Raw genomic sequence first — 18,200 nt, forward strand, 5'->3', positions numbered from 1 at the left:
CCACTTAGAGGCGCTCAAGTGCAAAACTGTCAATGCGAGCGGGAGCGCACATGGAAAAAGATGCCCAAAAAAGGATATGAACTTGGGCTTATTGCAACGGTGAAAAATAATCATTTCTTCATTGCTAGAGCTGGAGCTGCTACTTGAACCATCCATGACAACAAGCGTGTCAACTTTGTCTTCTTCTTCTGTGTTACAAGTGGGTGTCAGAAGCTTAAAGTTGTGTAGCGCCATCTAACGTCAAGTAGTGATTTTTGCACACTTTTCTGCTCAACGCCAGTGAAAATCCCTTGGGTTTGAATCTGGAAAAACGTCTTGAAAAATTAATTTTATTAATTTTATTAATTTGGCATCGCCACAGTGGAATGAAACGCCAACTTATCCACTCTCATGCACACATACATACACTACGAACAATTTTTAGATTACCCAATTCACCTGAACCACATGTTTTTGGACTGTGGTGGAAACCGGTTTAGTGCAAAACAAAATATTGCTTTTAAGTTCAATTTATATTTGTTACAGCAAAGATGAATGTTAAGCAGCTGTTACTGAGCCTTCAGCATTTCACATTATCTTTCAGAAGTCATTCTAATATGCTGATGTGTTCAAAAAACATATTAAAATGATCAATAAAGAAAAGCTTTTTTTTATTATTATTTTTTAAGATACTGTCAGAATAAATATATCAGTTTCATACAGATGTCTTAAAATGATAAGCCTCATATACAATGTATCTGCCTAAATTCTTCCTGGTTTGTGGCAGGTGTACTACCTGTAAAACCGTTCACTTAAGCAAACTCTAGGTAATGGCTGGATGCCGTGTAGTTTTGAGCAATAGTGACAGGCACTGTATGATTGAAAATTCCCACACAGAGCTGTGAGTTTGCAGTTAAGTTGAGATAAGACAACATTTCAGCCTATTTTTCTGCCCAGTGGAAAGGCTCTTACTCAATACATACTCTTAAATAATTTTACTAAAAAATAACATCAGTATAAATCATCATAATTTAGATGTGAAATAACAGTGTTACTCTTCCCTTTCTGATCTGTGAATAAAAATCTGTGTTGGTTTGTTAGTTTTAAAATTGCAAGCTTAATGGTATATATAGAGAAAAAAAGACTAAAACCACAAAGTGGTACTGTAGTAATGGACTGTGTCTAGGTTTCAGTGCACTGTCATATTGTTTATCTGTGTGTGTTGTGAGTCATCAGGTCGTGACTGACCTCCTCCACAGCCGCTGTTGGTCAGGACCGGCTGTTTCTCTCTCACCCTCTCTGTCCGGTTGCGTGTGCGTTCATGTGTGCATGAAATGGAATGAGCTGTCTGTATGTCCCACACAGCTCTAGTCACTCCCGTTGCGCTCCTGATCAGGGCTTGACCAAGAGTTAGGCAGTTTCCACTCGCTGTCTCTCAAACATAGCTGAGGGAAGCCTGAGGGGAGTGCGAAGCACCTGGTTTTTGTCTGGTGCTGAAAGCTGTTCAGCTGCAGTGCTTGTTGTAATGCCTGTTTTTGTGTTCCACTAATAGTCCCAAATGTTCCCCAGACATTCCTTCCCCTTTCACCTCTTTCAGGCCCCAGGGTGCTGTGGAAGAGTTTATTGCCAGATGAGCATGTTAGATTATCAATGCAGTACTGTATCTAGTTAAGGAGTGATGTAACGTTGGGGTAGGGGATTTGAAGTAGTATGTCACATGCCCAGTTCTTCTTCTGAAGGTTTGCCCTCCTGTAGATTTTATCCTGCATTCCATTCCATTTCAGCAAGATGGAAATCTCCATTTCTTATTAGGTTTTGTTCAGTCAAATAGAATTAACATCATTCTGGGAGACTCAGGCTTTGCTGAGATGTGGATGTTCTAGATGTGTGAACTTATACTGGTCTCACGTTTAGGTCCGGTTACAATTAATATGTTATTAATGCAGTTCACTTGGATATCATGATGCACTGACAATGCTTTCACTCTCAATTTTGAAATTAACTTTAGATTAATACAATTTTGTCTTTTAATATAAGCAATCAGATAGCTCTTGGCGATATTTATACAATATTATGTTTATATCATTTGATATTGATAATTATTAAATATTTTTTACCAATACAATAGGGAATATTAGGGTTTTTTAATTTATACACTTTATTTCAATTTAGCAACATTAGTAAGGCAAATAGTTTTAATAGTCATCCATTTTCTTTTCGGATTAGTCTCTTTATTAATCTGGGGTTGCCACAACGGGATGAACCGCCAACTTATCCAGCATATGTTTTATGCAGCGGATGCCCTTTCAACTGCAACCCATCACTGGGATACATCCATACACACTCAATCACACACATACTGTACACTAGGAATAATTTTAGCTTACCCCATTGACCTATAGCGCATGTCTTTGGACTTGTGGGGAAAACCGGAGCACCTGGAGGAAACCCACTCGAACGCGTGGAGAACATCCACACAGAAATGCCAACTGACCCAGCCGAGGCTTGGACCAGTGACCTTCTTTTTGTGAGGCGATCGTGCTACCCACTGCGTCACCACAACCTTCTTAATTTTAATAGTCAAAAACTAAAAATATTTAAACAAAATATCTGATCTCTTTATAATAAATTAAACTCTTAAACTTGATAAATTGTTACAAAGGTAGATCAACTTCTGTAAGGTGTAAATAATAATTATATAATAAACCTTTAAACATAACAAACTATGATTATTAAATCTGAGCTTTCAAGTAAAGGGACCAGCCATCATTATTCACATACATATTGCAACATTACAAATTATGAAATTGAATGACTACATTACCCCCTATACTAAAAACTCTTTCAGATGGGTATCTAGTGGCTGGTATGCACAAGAAAAGAAATCAAAAGCCCCTTCTGGCGACATCCTTACAATCCTTTATTAATTTCAAATCTCCCCACTGCTGCTAGCCAACACACTCATTTTGACATGTGTTGCTATTCTGACCTGAAGTGCAAGCGCGAGCACATGGCTTCCTTGACCATTACAATGGCTTTCTCCGGCGTCTCTTGCAACTAAGCGACCATCAAGTGTTTTCTCAGAGGATGACAGGTTTATGGAGAAAAGTAAAAAGCACTGCACTGTTTGGATGTTCTGTGTTTGTTTGAGGTAATTAGTCTGCCGTTATCAATGAAATGCGTATTCCATACAAAGTTCTACTTAAATGAATTACGGTGCGCTTGCGGTATTTGGAAAATTTTTGATGTTTTCAACTAGGTGCACCTAAAAAATGCCCAAAAATACAATATGTGCGCATCGCTTGCATACGCACGTCATGCAAGTCCCACACTTTCATTGGAAATGACAAACTGACACTCTAGTTTATTGGCATTGCTTTTAGGGTGCATGCTCAGTAGCCATATTTTAATAAAACTATAGCGCTTCATGCCAAAACTACATACCAAATCTTTTTTATTGACCATGGTGTTCGGTCAATAAATATTGATACCGATTTTATTGTCCAGCCCTACAATCAGATATATAAGGCTGAACCTTTAAATTGCACCTGCTCATAGAAAACTGATAGGCAAGTCAGGCACAAAGCATTTAGAACAAATAGACAAATAGAGACAACATGAGCGTTTAGAACAAATAGACAAAAGTTAATAATAATGCTTGTTTTTTTTAGTTCTTAAACGCCTATAATTGGTCATTAAATCTCATTACTGGGTCAACATCCTTACATAAATGATGAAAAAACTTGGTACTGGAGTGTAAAATCACACATAATCTGCATTAATAAATGTGTTGGAAGCTACAGTAGATTGCAAATTGTTTGTTAGCTAACAGGAATTGAAATTACAGAAGCAAAAATAATTTAAATTAAAATGTCATAACCACAATCCTGAAATTTGACAAATGTGGAGAAAAAATAGTTTTATGAAATTTGATAGCTCCAAGAAAATTGTGTATTTAAACCAAGAAAACTGTTAAAAATCAAACTCATTTGAAGAGAATAAATGAATAAATATAAATTAATAAAATTAATGTATAAAAATTTTGTTGAAGTTCAATTTTTTGAATGCCATGAATGTATTGTATTACTAAAGTTTGTATAACTTTGTTTATTTCTTTGTTTTTTTTCTAGACTGCAGCCATACTTGGTGATGGACCCACAGTGGTTCAGCAGTCTCTGACAGTCTTTGGCTGCCTGTTGAATTCAGCAGTCCTGTCAAAGGGCTTGCTGTGGGGGCAGACACTTCATGCACTGAACTCGTACAATGACTGACCCCATCATGGACTTTTTTGATGACCCTAACATATTTGGGGGAGGGCTTGATGGTCTAGTCCAGGATGATTCAGGGTTTAACCCTGGGACTGTGTCCTTGGATGATGAACTTGCCTTGGGTCCTAGTTTGGTGGTGGATGCAGGGTCCAGATCATCAATCGTTCAACATGGGATACCATACAGTCAGCCAGTGGGGCATTTTGACACTATGAAAGCACAGACTTCAATGGAACAGTCTTTTCCTGGTCCAGATGCAGATAGCAATGACGCAAGAACATTTTTGGCACAACAACAATTTCAAGGGCATTCCCTGAATCAAGTGCCTCAGACCAATGGAATTTTTCTTCACAACAGCCCCATGTGGGGAAACCATGATCAAAAAGGGAATAACTACCATCAGCACCATCAACCCCACCAACAACTCCACCATCAACAACTTCAGCATAAACAATTTCAGCAGCAACAACAGTTTCAGCAGCATCAAGCTCAACATCAGCAGTATAGTCACCAGCATCTTCAGCAGAGACAGCACAGTCTCAATCAACACCCAGTGACAAACCAGTTACAGCTGCGTCACCAACAAATAGCCCATCAAGGGCTACCCAACATTGGCAAGAACTATCAGGAGCATACCCGTTTTTACTATGAGGACAACATCCTGCCAAATAACTCCCAACAAGGCCACCACAACTCGCTAAGTGTAGAGGGTAGTTCTTTTCACCCTACGGTTGCCCCTGGAGGCCATTCACAGTCCAAACAGTATATTGAGTCCTCTATGATGCCTATGGCTTCTCAGCAACACACTGGCTTTCAGGCAACCCAAAGAGTTCAAGGGTTTACTACAGGTCCAAGGATGGAAGACAATGGCCTGACCTTTCCTGTTCAATCTCCCTCTGCAACCAGTTCTTTCCAGACTGACTCAGTTACTCATGCTTCATCCTATTCCACTGCTTGTTATGCTCTGACCAGTCAGCCTCCCCCTATAGTAAATGCAACTCAGTCTTACTCCTCTGCCCTAGTATCTAGGACAACATCTTCTACAACCATCTCATCATCAGCTTCAAATCTTTTGGATACCGTTTGTCCTTTTCTGTCTACATCTGGATTAGAACATAATCAACAAGTCCCAATAATGGGCAGTCCAGCACAACAGTGCCCCATAAGTAGCTCCAAATCAGACCAGGATCTATTCAGCTCCTCTGAGGTGTTCCCAGATGGGCTGACCTCTTTTTCCGCAGATACTCCCTTCTCTATGACCGAGCAAAGGACCTGCGATGTGCCTTTGGTAACAAACCAGAGCTTAAACAGTAGTAATGCATTTCATTCGCTGGAGGAGGCCTTGCTTGGAGAGCAACATGATCAAAGACTTGATGACCTGGGTGAAGCTCCCGACCTTTTGGAGGATGAGCTGCTGCCCCAGCTGGAGGCACTAGATCAGGAAGAGAGCTCCAGTCACTCTTGGGTAAATGCAGGGGTCAGGAATAGCAGAGAAGTAAAAGAGGAGGTGGAGGATGTGCCACTGGTTTACAATGCACAGGTGAGAGAAGCTGTTCTCAGATCTTGTATCTTCTTTTGTATGGCTTGAAAAGTTCAGTGCGGAGATGTTTGAGTGAGTCAAATTTCACAGCTATGATCTGTCAGTTTTGGCTTATTTTAAAGGAACATAAATGATTTGCAATGATTTTTGTTGTTGTTAATGGTGTTTAACTCCACCATAGATATGGCTAGGGGATAAATCTATTTTATCAAATAACTTGAATAAATAGTTTACATTGATTTGTTAGAAAAGCGATTTTTCTCTCTAGCATCCACCAATACTAGAGGTGTACACTGGTCTCACGGTTTGGTTCGGTTACGATTATCATGCCATCGTTTCGGTTCAATTCGATATCTCTGTGTATCATGGTGCATTGATGATACATACACAATTTTATATTTTACTTCACAGCACAAGAATTCTTGTTTTAAAATGTATAATTTTTAAATACATTTTAAATGTATATGTAATACAATGCTGTCCTTTAATACAAGCTTTTTGAATACATCAATCAAAACTCAAGTACATGCACAGAACAACATGAGCATTTATAGCAAATAAACTAATGTAAATATTACTTGAGTGTTGTCGAGTGGGTTGTTCACGCCTGTGATGGGTTACTCGTTCAGAAAGTGCTGCATTTGGCTCTAGCGCTGTTCAACGATGAGTGATAAATGCTGATAAACAGCAGCAACAATCACAGCTGATCCATGATAGACGTGGTGGAGAAAACTCGCTCTGCAGACACGCTCGAGTCTGATCCACAGGTATAGCTGTAACAGCCGAGAGGAGAGGAAACGTCACACCAGCAGGTCAAAGTGGCCACAGTGAGAGAGAGAGTGAGAGAGAGAGAGAGAGAGAGAAGTGGAGTTTACTTTCATTTTCTCCATAAATAGGGGCTTCTGCCTTAACCTCAGTGTCAATGAAAGACTGCTAAGCAAACATGCAGTGAAAAGTGAAGAGTACTGTTTCAGTACAGAGTTTCTGCATTTTAATTATTCGTCCATAGTATTTTACCGTGACATAGAGTATGTGAGACAAATGATGTCAGTATGTAATAACCGGTTATGATTATTACTGAACTGATACCGAATTGTCCGCATCTGCATTGTGGTGCACCGAAGAAACAATTAATTTTGACACCCCTAACCAATACTCCTCTGGGCTCCTATAGTTCTCCTTATATTGCCATAGAAATACACAAACAACATAGCAATGAGCACCATCTAATTTCTAAGAAAGGTACAGTGTTATCAGCTATTTATAATTATAGGGCTGTGAATCTACACTGGTCTCACAGTTCATTCTCAGATCTCAGTGCATCACAGTGCATTGACAATGCTTTCCGTAAACAATTTGATATTTTACTCAGCAACACACTAGTTCTGGTATTAAAATGTATAACTATATTCATATTTTTTTATTATTTGCAATACAATTTTAACTATTAATACAAACAGTCAGATACTTGAACTGTATCTTAAATTTTACCTTCTCAATGAACACTCTTTTTGAATACATCAAACAAAACTGAAGCACAGGCATAGAACAACATGAGCACTAAAAGCAAATAAACTAATGTAAATATTGTTCCTCCTGCTTTTTGAGCGTTGTTGAGCGAGTTCTTAAACGCCTATGATTGGTCACGTGCTCAACAGAAAAGGCTGCGATTGGCCATAATGGCTAGCGCGCCTCTGGTGCTATGTTTCTATCCAAAGATGCGAATTAACTTTATGCGCAAAACTAGATTATCGCATAAAAGATGTGCGAATAAAGCAGCGTTTCCATCCAACGAGTGAAAGCGAACAAAATCGTCACCTCCTGACTAATTGGCACCAAATATCTTGGCATTTCCATCAACCATTTTTTTTATGTGCATATCCAAAATGGTCATAAAAATAGGTGGATGGAAAAGTAGCTAGTGACACGGAGACACTGATGTTAAACGACTGCTATGATCAGCTGATCAATTATACACAGTGACGCAGTGGAGAAAACTTGCTCTGCAAAAACACTCCTGTCTGGATCCACAAGTAACGTTTTTGATGTAACAGCCGAGGAAAGGAGATATAACGTCACCTCACGAACATGCCAGCAGGTCAAAGGGGCCACAGAGAGAGAGGGAGAAAGAGAGTTTACTGCTTTCATTTTTTCCTATCTGGGTTTTGATATACTTACCTGTTAGTGAACGACTGTCCAGCACACACACAAGCAGGGAATTGTGCACAGTTAATTGCTTTTTAAGTAATTAATGTGTTTTAGTTACTCACGTCGCCTCCCTTGCCATAGTAAGCTACCGACATAACGCAAATGTGATAAATGACGTCAGTACGTAATAACTGGTTATGATTACAGCTAAACCTTTACCAAATTGATTGCGTCTGCATTGCACTGCATCTGAGAAACAATTAATTTTGACACCCCTATATAATTGGTTTGACTTTTTTTTTTTTCAGCGTTGGACAAAATAAACAAATAAACAACACCCCACTGCAAAATGTGTTTAAATAAGCCTGCTCAGAATCGCCGTGCCATTATTAACTCGGCATGATTAAGAACTGGTTTGTTTATGGTTTATGTCTATGGAAAGTGATTACGGATGCAGCAGGAATGTAAGTCGCAAAAAAAACATGGTGTCGGTAGACAGTATACTGTGGAAAATACAGCAAATGCATGCAGATACAGATTTAGGTAGTAGATTGTCTTTCTGAATAAGAACATTTAGAAAAATGAAAGGATGATCAAACCAAAACCAGCAAAACAAATAAGCACCTGATGCTCAAATGTACTAATATTTAATGCTGTTATATGTTTTGTTTGCACATTATCAGAACTTTGTCCTCCTATCTATCGAATTGCATGAAGTTACACTGGTGTTATGTCATGTCTTATTATGTCCAGTAATGTAACATTTTTACTGTTTACAATGAAAGGACCTTAAATCATAAATTGAATTTTTGTGAAAAAATCTGTGATTTTTTTTTTTTTTTTTTTAAAGGCCATATCGCCCATCCCTATATAGAAGTGATAATAAAACGATCCCCCATATGTTGCCAAGCAGACAACACATTGCATAGACAACAGGCTACATTGTAGTGTTTAACTGTACATAATAAAAGGACAAGACAGAACTGCCTCTCTTGTCAAGAGCCTGCAGACAGGTACTCTAGCAGCCGATTAGGAGTTGCAGTGGTGTTTAGGACTTACTGGGGCTAAGCATACTTAAGGCTATAACAAGATGTGGGTCAGGCCAACCATAGGATAGCAGGAGGTGCACTCTGGCTGGCCAGTGTGGGTCTGGCTTGTGGTTTTTCTGTCTGTGTGTGTTGATGTGAGATTAGTGCTTGTGTGCGAGTGCAGGCAGAAGGGAGATGTTGATAATGAGGTTTCCTGAGGGAAATAGAGAATGATAGAGAGAGAAGAGAACAGGAGTGCTGTCTGGTCTATGATCGCAAGCAGCAGGCAGTGCTTTCAGCGATACTTCCTGACAGTGTCGACTTCTCTCTGTCTGTCTCTTTATTTCTCTCTCTCTCTCTCTCTCTCTCTCTCTCTCTCTCTCTCTCTCTCGATGCAGGAGCATCAGTCTTTTCCCTCAGCTCTTTGCTGCTGACACAGGGAGTTGAGGCTCAGTGATTCAGCTGCCAGCCTGCCACATTCAAACACACACATACACACACACACACACACACACACACACACACACACACACACACACACACACATATCGTGAACACTTTCCACTAGCTTTGCTTGGCACATGGCATGCTCTTGCCGTCAGCCGTGTGCACAAATACACCTAGTGCTAGTGCTCTTGTTCTTCCACACGGAAAATTGAGAGAAGTGTTTCTTCTTTCTTGGTCAATAAAAACTTAATTTTACCATATTGATTATCAGCTCATAAGGGAGATTTTATCGGTACTGTACGTGTTGGATATAAACTTCTATTGTAAATTTTGCATGCTTGTTTCTTGCTTTTACAATTAAATAGATTTTGCCATCAACCCTCATTTATAGTTAAAGTGCCGTGAAATGCTAAACTCAATTTATATTTATCTTTTAAATAAATTGCTTAATATAATTAGTATGTAGTAGAGCTGCACGATTTTTCACGATTTTCTCTCGATTCTGTAGATGTAAAATAAAGGTATGGTAAAAACAAACATATGGCACAACATCGATAACAATATTATGTGTAAGTCTACTGGTTTCTATAAATAATTATATTTTACTTATAATAATTATGATGCTCAATTATTATGTTTGAGATATATGCTTGCAATCTGTCAAATTAGACAATTTTATTCACTGGTAAAATCGAGACATTTGCCATTATCAGATTATATTTAACAATATAGAGGCTAGAGTAGTTATGCTGACACTGTAAACATTTATTTTCATGCACAACTGTGTGTTCACTATGAAAGAAAAAACATCAAATGCTTGTCATAATTATAACTCTAAAATGCGATATGATCATATAAATGAAGTGCACAGTTTCGGTTGCTTGTTCATACTTCGCGCGCGGCTCCCAAACGATCACTCTGTGCCACAAACAGAATATTATTTACAACTGTATTACCTGATACTCGCAACATATGCAGGTTCTGTTCAATAAAGTAGACGCGCGTGTGTCTATCATTAAGAAGAGCGCGCGCCCTCTCTGTGATAACAGCTCACGGTCAGCAGCTCATATCACGTGTGATGTTCGAAAACATCGTTATATAAAGACAAAATTTACATTTTTAGGTGAATTATACCTTATAAATACAGTATGTGACTCATTCAACATCATTTGGAGGTGTCAATGTCACTGAGCAACGTGTGTGAAACAATGAAGACTCGTGCAGCCGCCTTTTCTTCTCACCTGAGCTTGAAAATATGATTGACAGAATCGTAGAAATGCTGGATTAAGATCGTCTCGGGGGTCGAATCGAGATCACGATCTTTTAACGATTAATTTTGCAGCTCTAGTATATAGTATAAATAAATAGTAATCTAATATAAAATAAATGAACATTATCACTTGAGTATCCTATGCAATATGGTTTTACCTTAGAATGAATATAATTCAGCTTCAGCCCATGTGCTTTAAGTAATTACAGACATGCTGAGTGAGTGAGTTAAAATAAATAGAACAACCAATGAAGGTGTTATAAAAATGCCTTTGTGTCAGGAATTACTTCAATTTCTACAGTGACTCCATGGATTCAGTTCTTAATTTGACAGTTTAAGATCTGAGCTCAAGCCTAAATTTTAGGGGTGCAACGGTTCACAAAAATCACAGTTCGGTTTGATACGACGCACGGTTCGGTATGTTTTCGATACAGCAAAAAAAAGGAAAAAGCCAGAGGATTTCTTTGATTTTAATTTATCGGCCCTATTATGTGTTCTCAGGGGTGGTGTCTGATATTGCACAGATGATATTGACATGACTTATTTGCATATACGTCATCTTAATAGCAGTAACGGTCTTTTCATGAGCTGCAATATTAGTTTAATCTCAGTGAATGCATGCTCTTAATGCATGTTAATTTCATTAAGGATTAAATAATGTTAAAACTTCTCGTGGTTAAAATTTTTAGATTCAGTGGCAAACACTTTTACCTGAAAACTCCGTCCCACCGGCTTTACAGTGAATGCTTTAGTCATTTTCATAGCGGACTTTAACCACTGGAAGTCTTTTATCCACTCTTCAAAAAGTGTAATTGCTGGATTGACATTCAGCAAATGATCACTAATCAGCTGTGCCATTATTTGTAACTTTAGGTGGTTTCTAAAACTAAATCTGTCAGTGTTGTTTTCATTCCCTCGTATCCAGACCTATACATTTTCGCAGCTGTAGCTCTGTCATTGGAACTGAGTGATTGACAGCTGACTTAATCAAACCAGTCCAGTGAGCCAATAAGAAGAGCTTGAAGGCGGGGCAAGCATTGCGGGCTTTGTTTACTGCAAGTTGACATGTCAGCTGTTTTAAACCATTCCTGACCACTGCGTTTGGCATTTTTAGGTGCAAAGATGCTTAATGCGTGATTGCCTCCTAATTTTGCGCACGTTGTGAACATTTTGCTGTGAAAACATCTATTTTTGATGTGAAGACATCAATTTTATGCACTCCGAAGTATATTTTGACGTTGCATAGATAAAATTTCGGGCGCATATGCGACCACAATGGTCGCAATTTTGAGCTCTGTCTTTTATCCACAGCTTTAAATGTACCGTAATCAAAGTGTTCCCAAATGCCAGACCCGCTGTTGGTTATAGGAGGATTACATTACGTTATAACCATTTTGCGAGCTACTGCAGCGTTTGACTGACTAGCATAGTGTTTGGAGGTGAGTAAAGAAGGCAGCATGTCACGTCATTTGGGATGCTTTGTTGAGCGTTGTTGCACTGAAAACATTATATTTTGTACACTTATTATTTTTTGTCTTTTTAGATATTAGTCTGAATTGTCAGGTTTGTAATGCGTACCGAACCAAAAGACACCCTTACTAAATTGCTAATTTTAAAACATCACTAAAACTAGTTACATAGAGAAATTGAGTTACTTCAATAAAGTTAACATTGTACTGTATTTTGTAGAGTTGTGAAAGAGAGAGATTTACTGAGCAAGTCTACATGGATCTGCGTTTGTTTTTCAGGTTAATGTCTAGGGTAAAACTTGGGTTGTGCTATACAGAAGAAAAATGTAATACGATATGCAGTAGCAAAATAAATATAGAAATATTCAGTATCCGATACAATATTTAAAAAAATGTTTTAATTTTAAATCTGCTTTGGTGACCCCTAATTAATAAAGGCACTAAGTCGAAAAAAGAAAATGAATGAACTAATGATTTTAAAATATTTTAACCTGTTTTCCTATTATTTCATTAAAAATAAAGCATCAACATAACTTCTGAAAGTTACTTTTGCATAAAACAACTCAAACATTTTAACAGTGTAAACCAGGGCTCACCAAGCTAGGTTCTGGAGGGCTGGTGTCTACATCTCCAACCCTAATCAAGCACACTTGCAAAATCAAGGTCTTAGTAATACCAGAATCTTACATGCAGATGTATTCAGGAAATTTGGATCCAAACTCTGCAGGACACCTGCACTCCGGGACCCTTGTGTAATCAAACAAAAATAAATAAATAGCATGAACACTTTGCTCAACTGGTACAGTTAAATCAATGTGTAAACATCACGAACAATCAGGTAATCAAAAACTCTTGACACTCTTGACCTCATCCAGGTCCTAATGCCCACATGTTAACACTGTGGATTTGGAAAGTGAAAGTAAAACATACAAATATCATGAAGTAATGTCATAAAATTCTTGGTATGGTATCAAAGATTGTCTGGCAAAAAACAGAACCAGACAACTTTTGTAAAAAATGCATGATTGGCAACCAGCCGGCTTTTGGTTTCAGTTCAGCTGATCCATCTATATGTAGATTTGCATACAAACCGCACTGCAACAATTTTATGCTACAAAGTCTATCAAGAAAGTAAGTAGAGGGGATAGTACAGATTACCATGGCCAAACATTGGTGGGAAAACACGAGATTCAGTCATTTGAACAAACGTTAACTATAGCGTTTCTTCTGCTATTTGCTAATACTTTCTCCATTATATACTAGGACTCCTTGATTTTGGGGAAAATCATATTAATGCTTATTTTTATTTATTCATAAAAGCAGAATGCAAACTAACAAAAATGTCTCACAATTATTGAAAGGAAATAAATACAATACAACACAAATAAACTAATCAAAACAAACTCAGCAGGAGTATAGTGTATTGTCACTTTACGAGTCTCACAGTTCCATTTATGCTTTCACATTCTTGACTCTGTTTTCAGTTATTTCCTCATAACAAACAGTGATGTGAATAATCACTTAACATTGCGCTTTGACACCATTTGACATGAATTTGACCATTTAGGCGCTCACTTAAGATGACAACAATGTGTGTGTTCTGTTTGTCTTTGAGGCTGAGCACACACACACACACACACACACACACACACACACACACACACACACAACAGCATGCGTACTCTTTAGAGCTTCTAAAAACATTAATGAATCGAATACACATCAATAAATGAAGCACGTCCCATTCTGCAAAAGTCACGTTACAGTACGCTTTTTCATGTAAAACTGAGCTTTCCATTTATAACTAATGCGTACTGCTGGAAAGGGGGCTGGATGTGACGTAATAATCGTTTTATCGCAATTCACATTTTTTTCATAATCGTTTGAAGCAATTGAAATCGAAACTGAGTTTCAATTGTTAAGGCATTTGTGAGGAAAACATACTGTCCTAATTAAAAGTTTAGACAGTGTTTCTTTTTTGATCCTCTCTGAATTATGCATATAATTTTTTTTTACCATATTAAAAGCTGACTAGATCAGTTCCCAACAGTTACCATGGAAACGCTGTTACTCCTGCAGTTCTACATATGCCAGCTACTGGAAGAGAATGAATCTGCACTTTCCTCTGCATGCCCTGTTGTCTGTACAGTATGTTTTATTTGGGATAGTTTCACAGTAAGATTGTTTATTTGTACACTTCATATTTTGAAATTATATAATTATTTTTAATCACTAACTATTATTGTGTATACCCACTATATATTGCTGCTTTGTATGGATTATGATTAAAGTGCAGTTTTTGAATGAAATCACTGCAGATTCAGTCAAACTCAGAAAGCAACAGAAGAAAAAGCCCAGTCACCCATAGATTATAGACCATAGATAATTCATTGTGTGAAGCTAACACTTGTTATGCATGGGGAATAAAATTTTCAAACCTGGCTATGCAAATTATTTTACAGTTGTCAAAAACACACAAACAGAAAATATATCTGTTATTTTTATATATATTGTTATCCAATATTATAAAACCCTACTACATTTAACAAGTTGCAAATAAAGTTAAAAAAAGTTTTTTTTATTTCTGAAGCATTTAGTTTCTTTTTATATCCACATTTTGTTTATTTTCTAAAATAATCAACATTTTAGGCAAGTCAAGGCAAGTTTATTTATATAGCACATTTCATACACAGTGGCAATTCAAAGTGCTTTACATAAACAAGAATAAAAGAAACAAGTTAAATAAAAATAAGAACAAATAATAAAAATGAGTAAAAAAAAACTGGTAAAATGTGATAAAAGTGATTGTATTAAAATGTGATTTTAAAAAATATATAATGCATAATTACTGTGAATTAGTAGTATACCTTTTCACACTACATTAGAAAGGAAAAAAGTATACATACATTTATAAATTTATTCAAACAGAACTTAATTAAACTTCTTTATTAGTTTTCCAACAAATTGATGCCAGCATTTTAGCAATGGTGCACTATAAAAAAAAAAGGTTTGGTTCATGTTGTCCCAGCACAACTTAATTAATTTATCCATTTTTTTCCTTTACAAATTTAAGTGGATTGAACATAAATAAATTAAGTTGACCCCCCACCCCCAGGAAATGTGTTGTTGCCATTTTATATAAGTAGTTTGAAAAAAACAGCAATAATAATTTTGATAATTTTTCAGTGTGTATCCATCAACTAATATGCTACAAATGCACTGTAGACATGTTTAGGTAATGAAAGCCAAAACAGTCTAGATTGATTGTTGTGTTCTCCTTTAGTCAATCTGTCTGTCCTCGCAGATCCTTAATTAAAGCTGAGGCAGGATGTGGATCAGGGTTCATCGTGTGACTTCCTGTAGTGAGTGTGTTTGTGTTGCTGTGTCTGTCTGAGAGAGAGAGAGAGAGAGAGAGAGAGAGAGATGAGCCATTCATGTGCACTCGGCTGTGGAAAGCCAACAGATGTATGATGTGAGTCAGTCCCAGGGTAAAAGAGAGAGATGCACTCGACCTTCTCTCTCCCTGAGGGTCTCAAGGGTGAGTTTGTGCTTTAACGTTCCGAGTCTTAAGTCTGTGGACCACGAGGGTTGGTATTACAGTACTAAAACCTTAGACCTGCCTTCACCGAGAATGACAGTTTAGTTGCAGTAGACTGGAATGGCTGTGTGTGTGCGTGTCTGTGTGTGTGTGTGTGTGTGGTTTATTGGTTGGAGGAAGTACAAGATCATGGTTAAACATGTTCAGACAGAACTTTCACTAGCTTGATTTAATAATACTACCTCCATCAGTGCTGCGATGGCCAAATCAGGGAGGGTTTATGAGGCGGTTGTTATAAAACAAAACCTGCATTAGACTCAAATATAGTATATGATGTGTGTGTGCATGTACTTTTTGCTAGTTTGCTTGTATGTGAAGCCTTTAAATACAAGTTTAATATTGTTCACATTCTGATACACCTGTTTTGTTATTTGACACGACTGAAATACATTTTGCGCATAGATAGTCGACCTAGTTAAAATGTGCAAAGCGGTTTGGTCTGAGTGACAGGGCAGAGCAGCGGCGGTCAAAGTGTTACAGGGTGGTGTGATAGCGTGAGGGCCCGAGAGAGTGAGCGAGACCGGCTGACGGCATAAACAGAGCCCCTTTGTGCTGCTGCTTTGTGCAGAATGAACATTCAGCAACATAGATGCAAATACCCATCCACATCACTTACATTCACTCACATACCCCCTAACCGACTGTCTGGATGGGCTCCAAATAATGGATCTGCTTTTTAAATGGATCATATCATGCTTGTTTTTTTTATTTTTTAATATTTGTTCCACTTTAATTGAGCTTATTATAAGTTTACATAATCTCTCTGTCTCAGGCAATTCACGTAGGTGACTTTTGTTCTTCAGTAGAATGTTACAGAATGCTGAAACCTGTTACCACTGACTTTCACTATGGAATTAATTAATAGTTACAGGATTCTTCAGAATATCTTCTCTTGTTTTCAACATGGGAAAGAAATTCAAACAGGTTTGAAACAAGTGAACAGTGAGTAAATGATGACAGAATTTTCAGTTTTGGGTGATCTATGCCTTTAAGAGCCACGACTCTTGACTATACATTAAGGATTTATAAGTTTGTTATTCACTGCATCCAATATAAAATGTTGTAAACAAACATTATCAGCTCATGTTGAGTTTGTGTTGCACATACTACTCAATAGGAAGCTTGTGCTTCAGACGTGCAATAATGTGCTCAGGACCGTTTATCGAAGCTGTGGATTAAAAGTAGTAATAAATAATGTTTCATTTCTTTCTTAGACAAATCATTTCGCTTTGTAAGACCTCAATGTATCATCAGGAGCCATATAGGTGCCTGTATTAATTTTGCTTCGCCTGTTATATATGAATCAGCACAGACTACAATTATCATCATTAATGTTCTACTGAAGAGAAAAACAAAATTCACCTAGATCGTCGATGATCTGAGGTTGAAGTAAATTATTAGCAAACTTTTGTTTTTTTAGTGAACTATTATTTAATTGGGCTGTTTTTATGACTTCTAAATTATTTCTTTGCATGTCAAAAGAGAGTTAGGCCCTGCTGATAGAGGCTGTAACTGAACAGTCATCTCTACTAGTGAGATACATTCAGTCACTGGCCACTTTATTAGGTACACATTACTAATACCGAGATGGACCCCCTTTTGTCTGCCTTAATCCTTCATGGCATAGTTTCAACGAGGTACTGAAAATATTTCTCAGAATTTTGGTCCATATTGACATGATAGCATCACGTAGTTGCTGCAGATTTGTCAGCTGCACATACATGATGTGAATCTTCCGTTTCACCACATCCCAAAGGTGCTCTATTGGATTGAAAGCTGGTGACTGTGGAGGCCATTCGAGTACAGTGAACTCATTGTCATGTTCAAGAAACCAGTCTGATATGATTCATGCTTTATGACATGGCGCATTATGTTATCTGAATATAGCAGCAGAAATCGAGACTCATCAGACCAGGCAACGTTTTTCCAATCTACTATTTTCCAATTTTAGAATTGGAATTTTGAATTTTCCAATCTACTATTTTCCAATTTTCAGTTTCCTGTTCTTAGCTGACAGGAGTGGCACCCGGTGTGGTCTTCTGCTGCTGTAGCCTCAAGGTTTAAAGTGTTGGTATTTCAGAGATGCTCTTCTGCATACCTCGGTTGTAATGAGGTTATATGAGTTACTCTGCTCGAACTAGTCTGGCCATTCTCCTCTGACATCCGGCTTCAACAAGGCATTTGAACTGCAATTTACTGGATATTTTTTCTTTTTCAGACCATTCTCTATAAACCCTAGAGATGGTTGTGCGTTAAAATACCAGTAGATCAGCAGTTTCTGAAATACTACGATTAGGTCGTCTGGCATCAACAACCATGCCACGTTTAAAGTCACTTAAATCACCTTTCTTCCTCATTCTGATGCTCGGTTTGAAATGCTGCACATCGTCTTGAGAATGTCTACATGCCTTAATTCATTGAGTTGCTGCCATATAATTGGCTGATTAGAAATT

At 37.6% G+C, this 18,200-nt stretch overlaps 1 protein-coding gene across 15 annotated transcripts in view; it reads left to right on the forward strand.

The window, feature by feature from the left end:
* chd9 (chromodomain helicase DNA binding protein 9) overlaps positions 1-18,200 on the forward strand; it is a 117,126-nt gene that overhangs the window by 9,958 nt on the left and 88,968 nt on the right. For all 15 annotated transcript variants that reach the window (XM_087261485.1, XM_087261492.1, XM_087261497.1 and 12 more), the window contains exon 2: positions 4,110-5,787. In XM_087261485.1, coding sequence (XP_087117611.1) covers positions 4,243-5,787 — 1,545 coding nt within the window. In that variant the 5' untranslated portion in view covers positions 4,110-4,242. The remainder of the gene's footprint in view (positions 1-4,109; positions 5,788-18,200) is intronic.

The sequence above is a fragment of the Danio rerio genome, chromosome 7, assembly GCF_052040795.2.
Source record: "Danio rerio strain M-AB ecotype USA chromosome 7, GRCz13ab, whole genome shotgun sequence".
Lineage (NCBI taxonomy): Eukaryota > Metazoa > Chordata > Actinopteri > Cypriniformes > Danionidae > Danio > Danio rerio.